Source organism: Henckelia pumila, chromosome 2, assembly GCF_033568475.1.
Source record: "Henckelia pumila isolate YLH828 chromosome 2, ASM3356847v2, whole genome shotgun sequence".
NCBI lineage: Eukaryota > Viridiplantae > Streptophyta > Magnoliopsida > Lamiales > Gesneriaceae > Henckelia > Henckelia pumila.
The window spans coordinates 184,020,197-184,029,776 of record NC_133121.1 but is presented as its reverse complement, the minus strand read 5'-3'; the positions used below and the strand labels follow the sequence as shown (position 1 = coordinate 184,029,776).

General features: G+C 39.2%; 1 protein-coding gene across 1 annotated transcript; it reads left to right on the top strand.

Annotated features, from left to right (window-relative positions):
- Positions 1 to 362: 362 nt before the first annotated feature.
- LOC140879142 (uncharacterized) lies at positions 363 to 1,435 on the top strand. Its single transcript, XM_073282803.1, has 2 exons — positions 363 to 775; positions 1,027 to 1,435. The coding sequence occupies exons 1-2, from the start codon at positions 363 to 365 to the stop codon at positions 1,433 to 1,435; spliced, it is 822 nt and encodes a 273-aa protein (XP_073138904.1).
- The last annotated feature ends 8,145 nt before the right edge of the window (positions 1,436 to 9,580 follow it).

Here is a 9,580-nt window from a genome sequence, read left to right as displayed (position 1 = left end):
ATACTTGGATACAATCTCAAAAAAAATGGATACCTCGAAGAAGTCGAAATAAAGTAGTTGGAAGGGTTTATGTTGTATCTCCATCTGAAGGTGAAAGGTTTTATCTGCGTATACTTCTAAATCATGTTAGAGGGCCAATATCTTTTGAAGCACTGAAAAATATAAATGGAAATACATGTAGAACATTCAAAGAGGCGCCTCAAATGATTGTACTACTACATCATGACGATTATCTACGCCAATGTCTTCAAGATGCATGTTCTACTAGAATGTAATCTTCATTAAGAAGATTATTTGTCTCGATATTGGTTTTTTGTCAACCAACTGGAGTTCGAGAACTTTGGGACGAGTTTTATCCATATATGTCTGAAGATTATGGAAGATCAGGTTCAGCAAGTACATTTTTCATCACAAACAAGTTGTTACTTGAAATACAAAGATTGTTGCACCATTACAAACATAAACTTGATGATTTTGATTTTCCGTCAATAAATATTGAGTTTTTAGATGACTTCCCACTCCCGAGAATAACTGAGGATGAGCTTTCTATTCAAATCCCTGATGAAGATTTGATATCCATCAAACTTTTGAATACTCAACAAAGGATGGCATTTGATACTATCGTTGAAAGTATTATCTTCAATCAACCAAACCTTTTCTTCATTGACGGTCCTGGGGGAACTGGTAAAACTTTTCTCTACCGTGCTATTTTGGCTCGATTAAGAAAAGAAGGAAAAATTATAATTGTCGTAGCAACTTCTGGAATAGCTGCAACGTTGTTGCCTGGGGGCAGAACTGCTCATTCACGCCTTCAAATTTCACTAAACCCAACGGAAACAACCCTATGCAACATTAAAAAATAGACAGACCTAGCAGAGCTAATTCGAGGTGCTGCAGCTATAGTATGGGATGAGGCTCCAATGGCAAATCGACGTGCTTTTGAATCTGTCAGTAAAACATTTAAAGATATAATGGAAAATCATTTGCCCTTTGGAGGAAAAATTATGGTATTTGGTGAGATTTCAGGCAAATACTACCAGTTGTTAAACGAGGAACAATGAGAGACCAAATTGCTGCAAGCATTTTGAGATCAACATTTTGGAATCGTGTCAAGATATTACACCTACAACAAAATATGAGATCTGTAGGAGATAATGAGTTATTGCAATTCATGTTGCGCATTGGTGATGGCATGCAACATTCTACAAATGGTGATTTTATAAAATTGCCAGATTCTATGATCATATCATGGAAAGATGATGACTCAATTAATCAACTTATTGATTATGTTTTCCCCGACATGATACATCATGTCAATTATGCAAACTACATGGTGGGTAGGGCCATTATTACGCCAAAGAACCGTGATGTTGACAAGATAAATGAAATGCTAATTTCAAAATTTCTTGGTGAAGAAAGAGTGTACACATCTTGAGATTCCGTCGAAGATGACAATAACAACATTTTTCAGGAAGAGTTTTTGAATTCCATTACCCCGAGTGGTTTGCCACCACATTTAATCTCTTTGAAGGTAGGTTGTCCTGTCATGCTTCTGAGAAATGTTGCCCCTGAACTTGGACTATTTAATGGGACAAGATTAATATGTCGCACTCTTGGAAGAAACTTTATCGATGCAGAGATTATAACAAGACAACATAAGGAAACCCAATATTTTCTTCATCGAATGCCTCTTAAAAGTGAATAAAATTCTGGATTGCCATTTGTGCTAACATGTAAACAGTTTTCCATAAGATTGAGTTTCGCTCTTACCATTAACAAATCACAAGGACAAACAATACCAAATATCGGAATCTTTCTGCGCAATCATGTGTTCAGCCATGGCCAATTATATGTGGCTCTTTCAAGAGGAGTGTTGTTGTGAAATTTCCTCGCAAGCGTACGAGTGTCAAGTTTTAGTATAGTGAAAGAGAGAGTGTCGATCACACAGGGAGTAAAATGAAAAGATTCAATACTTGTAATTAAAATAGTCTTAATTTTATCTAGAAAATCAAACTTCGAGAATTTTGCAGAATAAATAAAATAAATAAATAGAAATTATCAAGCTCACACACACACAAATTTCGAGGAATTATCAATCAGAGAAAAAATAGTCCAAAGGTTTTGATTTCACTTGGTCTCGACAATATTCAATCCTAATTAATCTATTTTATGAATTTCCTTTGATTAATAACCAAAAACACTTAGATTATTTTATTCCCCTCTCCCGAGCAACAAATAGAGTGTATCAACTACAATTCGATTTTAATATCCCTATTGAAAATCTAGATGTAGTGATATGTGTAAAATGATGTTCCTTAAAGGTTCTATTAAAGCTATAAACTCTCCCGAGCTATATAAACAATTAACAGTGTAGTTCCTATTGATCCTACTCAAAATCCCCTCTCCCGAGCAATGATTCTAAGTAAATATAACAACTCAATTTATGGCCAATAAATAAAGAAGACATTCAATCCTAGAAACACAATTAATCTATAGAAATTCAATTTATTAAAATCAAAGATTCATGAATATGTCTCAACCAAGCTACGTCAACCTCTAGACTAGAAAAGTTTAGTTCATGCTCGAATTCAATAAAAACCAAATAATGTTTAATATCTCAAACATAATTCAACAATCAAAAGAAAATAAAAAGAAGAAACAAAGCCGTAGTCTTTCTTTCGTGTCGGGTCGAAAAGTCTTCGTCTTCGTTCCAAGCAATCTTTAGTTCTTCAACTCCAAAAACTCACAGAAGTGCTCTCTCGAATATTGTGTGTATTGGTGGCTGATAGATCCTTTTATGACTCCGAAAAATCCCTTAAATATGACCTAACAATAGTACAAAATAATACCAAAGATATCCCCAAAGTTTCCATAAACAATCGGACTCTAATATTCCAAACAGACGATGGCGCGGGCGCGCCGGAAACAGGGCGGGCGCGCTCTCAGCTCGCAAAACATACTTTTAAACATTCTTCAACGGCGCGGGCGCGCCTAGGGTCAGCGCGGGCGCGCTCTCAGCTTGACTTTTCTTCTTGAGCTCTTCAGTACAGCGCGGGCGCGCCTAAGGATAGGGCGGGCGCCCCTCCAGCTCGAACTCAGCCTTTCTCTTCTCTTTTCCAACTCTTGAATTTCCTTGTAAACTTCCATCTTGTAAGCTTATTTCCACTTGAACACATCGAAGTCCATAACTTCCTACAAACACAAAAACAACAACAATTTCACGCAATATCTACCAATAAATTCCAAAAGTCAAGTAAAACCATATACAAATTAAGTGCACAAAATACACTTATCAAATTCCCCCAAACTTGAACTTTTGTTTGTCTCGAGCAAAACTAACTCAAACTCCACTCAATTGCAAGAAAAACAACCATCAAGAATGACTATGGATTAATGATCTCAGTATGGAATTCCAAAACAATTTACATCCAATCATCTATGCCCTACTAACACTTAAAAAGTAAGATAGCCAGAAAAGTAATTCAACCTCATAAACTCATAAACTCCGCAACTCACGTTTCAAAATACTCTTCTCTTAACACAATTCAAATATTCACAAATCATGAGGACTTTCATGGTAGAACATGATCAAATTCAAGGATATATCATCACAACCACACTCAATTGGTTTAATTCAAAGAACGTAGTGTGTGCGTGTTTCGATCAAGAATTCATAATCATTTAAAGTTTCAATCAACAATCCATAGGCTAAATTCTCGCAACCCCTCTCCACTAGTATATTGGGCAACTGTGACTCGGTCAATAGGACTTAATAAGCTTATAATGCAAGGCCTGGCTCATGGCTACAAATGAAGGAAAAAAATTCAAATAAGGAGTAATTCACATTTATGCTCAAACTCTAATGTCAACTCCTTTTCATTCACAACTTCACACTTATTTCCCTTCATTGATTTTTCAATTTTTTTTTTCACAACTTTTCTTTTCACAACTTTTTCAACTCTTTTTCTTTTCTACTACCTTCCTCATTTCCATTCATCCACCACACCATTCCATATTCACAAATAAAAAACTAGGAGCATATAACAATTTAGCATTCAAATTACTCCCTTAAAGGTAGGAAATAGTGTATAAGCTATTTAGGTAGTCAATGTAGGACCTTGAAATAATGACGAATGGGGGTTTAATCACACGTTTACATGCATGCCATTCGATTTTCAATAAAACTCAAACAAGGTACTAGGGATAACATATATAATAGGTAGCTTCAAAGGCTCAAACGAATTCAGAAAAATCGCCTAAATCATTCTTAATCACAGTTTTGCCCGTATTTCGCCTCGAGGGGTGTCCGAACTAGTTCTAGACAAGTCTCAATCCACAATTAAATCATACAAATCTCAATCAGTGCAGAAAGGAATAATCATCAGCAGTAAACGATGATTTTCACAAGTAGTTTCAAAATTCTCGTACCTCTAAGTACAAATATGCGTGTAAGCTCAAATAGGCAACTAAGGATAAACTGATTCAATAAAATTCAAGGCCCAAAAAAAATCCAAACAATGCCTCAATCATTTTTATGTTTGTCTGTCTCAAGATTCAGATTCAAGCAAAATCACAGAATATATAGGAGTTCAATTGTTCACTTGGTTCCGTTTATTTCAAAATTTTGTCAACTAGGCAGGTAGTCATGGACTTCAGTTACAAAACAAAAATTAACATCATTGGCCATCAATCCATATCATTATGATTTCTCAACATCATTCACCAAAAAACCACAACTATATAAATTTCTCAAATTTTTCTCAGATTCAGCCACACACCAACACAACACAACTCCTAAGAACCAAACAACTAAAATAAAAACAAAACAAAACCAAAAGCAACTAAATAAAAACAATAAAAGTCAGAACTGACACAACTCCCCCAAACTTAGTACATTCATTGTCCTCAAGGAATTAAAACAAGAAAGCATAAGGGACATGTACCACAAACGACGACCGTCAGTGGTCGTCGCCATCATCAGCGGCATCATCATGGGACGGACCAGAAGGGTCAAAAGTGGGCGGCCACTGTGGATACAGAGGAAATGGATGAGTCGAACTAGCAGCCTGTGGAAACTGATGTCTCAAAGCATCTGTAAAATCCATCATGTAGTCCATAAAGACACCAGTAGTCTGCTGAAATGTCCGAAACTCTTGACGGTGCGCTCTCAATTCATCCTACAGAATAGCAAAACGATCGGGCGCAACAAGGGGTGCTTGAGGTCGGGGTGCAGGGCCGCTTTGTGCAGCTGCTCGCTCATTAAAATCTCGCCTCTCAGCGCGAGTTCGGTGCTCAGAAGCCGGTATCATGCAAAAAGGAGTATGACAAGCAATAGGAGCAGTAGCTTTCAATAATTCTTCATTTTGGCCCCACTCAACTCTAGCCGCTTCACAAAGATCAGTGATAAGTGCGGGCAAAGCAAACCCGCCAGTCGTCTTACCGGCCGCCACACCCTGAATAGTTGCTTGACATATCTGTCCCAAGTCGATTGCTTTGCCCTCCAAAATACAATAAACAAGAATCGCTCGTTCTCGTGTCACCTCATGCTCGTGGTCAGTCGGTTTAAGACGAGCACACACAAAGTTGTACCATAGCTTAGCATCAGGAATTAGCTCGGTCTTCTTCAACTTAGAAGGCTGATGATCACGGCCCATGCGCCATTCCGCGCCCGGAACACAAATACGGCTCAGAATCGCCGCGTAGTCCACTTCATTCGCTCGGTACTCCGCATACTCATCGTGAAATACTGGTGGAAGGTTGTACAGGGTGTTAATAGTGTGAGCATCAAAAGGCACTAGCTGGCCTCGGACAAGCACTTTCAACTGCATGTGCTTTACTTTCAAGTTCGCATAAAATTCACGAACGACTGGGACGACTGCATCCTGAGGTGGCTTAACAAAATTTAACTATTGACGCCCATTCACAGCCCTACCAATTGTATGCAAAAACTCATCGTTCCCAAATCCCAATGTCGTGTCAAACCCACGCTCCGGTAATATCGTTTTGCCTAGACAATTTTGATAATGCTGTTCGGCACTCTCATTCCAGAAACGCTGCGGCTCAGGCTCCGGATTAGCATGAGAAGAGGATGCAATAGATTTTTGTTTTTTCTTTGGTGCCATGAATCAAACACGTAGTGTGCACCACAAGTCGCGCACAAATAACCAATTTACCACAATCACAACTTCTCCAAACTTAAATCTAATCCACAATCCACACACAACAACAACCGCTTCCGCAACAATCCAATAGAATTCATACTTCAAAGATCGATTAATCAAGTAATACTTCAAGACCCACGAATCACACGAGTAGAATTTGCGAAATACTCACCACCCAAAACAATTGTAGAAGTACCAAAAGAATGACTTACTCCATATGAGTCCGAGAAGAGTAGATAATCAAAAGCTTTCCCAATGTACAATCCTCCAAAAATTAAATGAGGCGTGCCCTGGATAAAAGTGGTTCGACCGTCCCGCGTCAAATAGATGATGAAAGAAATTAGATTATGGGGGGTTTGGAGATGACGAGATACACGAGCCGATTATAACAATAAAAGAGGGGAAGAATTCGTGAGGAAGAAAGTGGACAAGAAATTAGGAAAAAGATTTGGGAGAAAGGAAAGAAAAGAGTAGGTTAAATGGAAGAAATCGGTGACAGGGCGGGCGCGGGAGAGGTAAGGGCGGGCGCGCCTACATCTCGTTTTGTGAGTTGTGGAATAGCAGGGGCGGGGCGGGCACGCGATTGGTAAGGGCGGGCGCGCCTACATCTCGAAAAAGTTTTTTTTTTCAAAAATAAGGTACAGGGACGACGCGGGCGCGCTGAAGACGGGGCGGGCGCGCCTTGAGCTCGAAAAAATTCACAAAATCATTGCAGGAGAGGCGTGGGCGCGCCTAAGATCAGAGCGGGCGCCCATTAACTACGCGGGCGCGCCTTCGACTCGAGATTGGCATCCAAAATACTGAAAAATCAAAGAAAAAAAACAAATTACTTCCAAACAACAAAATTAACAGTAAAAACTAAAAAACAAAATTAAAACGAGAAAGCAAAGACAAAAACTAAAAAATTTGGGTTGCCTCCCAAAAAGCGCTTGGTTTAAAGTCATCAGCCCGACGTGCACCAGTCTTTAGTTGGGATCATTAAGCAATGCGCTGGATGCGGGTGGTACTTCATTGCCAAAGTAGTGCTTGACTCTCTGCCCATTGACCTTGAAAACTCTTCCATCTGTACATCGCAATTCAATGGCACCATGTGGATAAACAGTCTCAATGAGAAACGGCCCTGACCATCGCGATTTCAACTTCCCTGGAAATAATTTCAACCGAGAGTTAAATAGCAAAACTCTCTGACCCTTTTCGAATTCCCTATGCACAATGACTTTATCATGCCACTTCTTTGTTTTCTCTTTGTAGATCTTGACATTCTCATATGCTTCACTTCGGAATTCATCCAATTCATTCAACTGTAGTTTTTGCAACTCTCCGGATGCTTCGAGATCCATGTTTAGCTTCTTGATAGCCCAAAACGCCTTGTGCTCCAACTCCAACGGTAAATAACATGCCTTACCAAAAACCAGCCTGTAGGGAGACATCCCAATGGGTGTTTTGAATGCAGTGCGGTAGGCCCAAATGGCATCATCTAGCTTGATTGCCCAATCTTTCCGATTTGTCTTAACCGTTTTCTCCAAGATTTGCTTGATTTCCCGGTTAGAGATCTCCGCCTGGCCATTGGTTTAAGGATGGTATGCACACGCCACCTTATGCCTGACACCATACTTCGTGAGCAAGGTATTAAAAATCTTATTGCAGAAATGCGTACCTTCATCACTGATTATTGCTCGTGGAGTTCCAAACCGCGTGAAGATATTCTTTTGCAAAAATTTAACTACAACACGAGCGTCATTAGTCGAGGTGGCAATGGCTTCCACCCATTTCGAAACGTAATCAACTGCTAACAAAATATAAGTGTACCCAAAAGAAGGGGGAAAGGGACCCATAAAATCAATACCCCACACATCAAATAATTCTACTTTTAAAATATTTGTGAGGGGTAATTCATGCCTTCTTGAAATATTTCCCGTTCTTTGACACTTATCACATGATTTCACCAAGGTATAACTATCTTTAAACAACGTAGGCCAATAAAAACCAGATTTTAATACCTTAGCAGCAGTTCGGGTGGGTCCAAAATGTCCTCCATAGGGGGAGGAATGGCATTGTTCCAAAATTTCATTTGCCTCTTGCCCCGCCACACATCTCCGAATCACTTGATCGGAACAACGTTTGAAAACATAGGGATCATCCCACAAGTAGAACTTAATGTCATGGAAAAACTTCTTCTTTTGATGTCTATTCAACTCTGGAGGCATAGCACCACAAGACAAGAAATTTGCAATATCAGCAAACCATGGAATAAAGGAACTTACCTCAAAAATTTGTTCATCCGAAAACAATTCCTTTATGCTCTCCTCCTCCTTCACGTCTTCTAGCTCCAATCTTGACAAGTGATCAGCAACTTGATTTTCGTTACCCTTCTTGTCCTTGATCTCAAAATCAAACTCTTGTAAAAGTATAATCCACCTTATCAAGCGTGGCTTGGCATCCTTTTTGGCAAACAAGTAGCGAATTGCTGCATGGTCAGTATAAACAACTACTTTAGTACCAATTAAATATGGACGAAATTTATCAAAAGCAAAAACTACGGCAAGCATCTCTTTTTCGGTGGTAGTGTAGTTTTGCTGTGCGGCATCCATGGTGCGACTGGCGTAATATATAGCTCTGAAAATCTTATCTCTCCTTTGGCCTAATACCGTGCCTACTGCATAGTCACTAGCATCGCACATAAGCTCAAAAGGCTCCTTCCAATCTGGCACAATCATGATGGGTGCTGTGGTCAATGCCGTCTTGATCTTTTCAAAGGCCTGCAAACAATCATCATCAAAAATGAATGTAGAATCTTTTTCAAGTAAATTACACAGGGGTTTTGTGATTTTAGAAAAATCCTTGATGAAACGCCGATAAAACCCTGCATGGACTAAAAAACTTCTGATGCCCTTGATATTCTTCGGAGGTGGAAGCTTCTCTATTGCAACCACTTTGGCTCGATCCACCTCTAATCCATTGGATGACACTTTATGTCCAAGGACAATGCCCTCTTGAACCATGAAGTGACATTTTTCCCAGTTAAGAACTAAATTCTTTTCTTGGCACCTCTGCAAAACAAGAGACAGATTATGCAAGCAATGATCAAAATAGGAACCAAATACTGAAAAGTCATCCATAAACACTTCCATCACGTCCTCCACCATATCTGCAAAAATAGCCATCATACACCGCTGAAAAGTTGCAGGTGCATTACACAATCCAAACGGCATCCTCCTGAAAGCAAACGTGCCATAGGGACACGTAAAAGTAGTCTTCTCCTGATCTTTCGGTGCTATAGCAATTTGATTATAGCCTGAATAACCATCTAAAAAATAGTAATAGCAATAACCAGCAAGTCTATCAAGCATTTGATCAATAAAAGGAAGTGGAAAATGATCTTTACGAGTAGCTTTATTCAACTTCCTATAATCTATACA

Bases quoted from the DNA above. Each gene is read 5' to 3' on its own strand.
- LOC140879142 (XM_073282803.1), top strand. From the start codon at position 363: ATGTCTGAAGATTATGGAAGATCAGGTTCAGCAAGTACATTTTTCATC. The intron at 776-1,026 runs GTTGTTGCCTGG...GTGAGATTTCAG, and splicing joins ACTTCTGGAATAGCTGCAAC to GCAAATACTACCAGTTGTTA.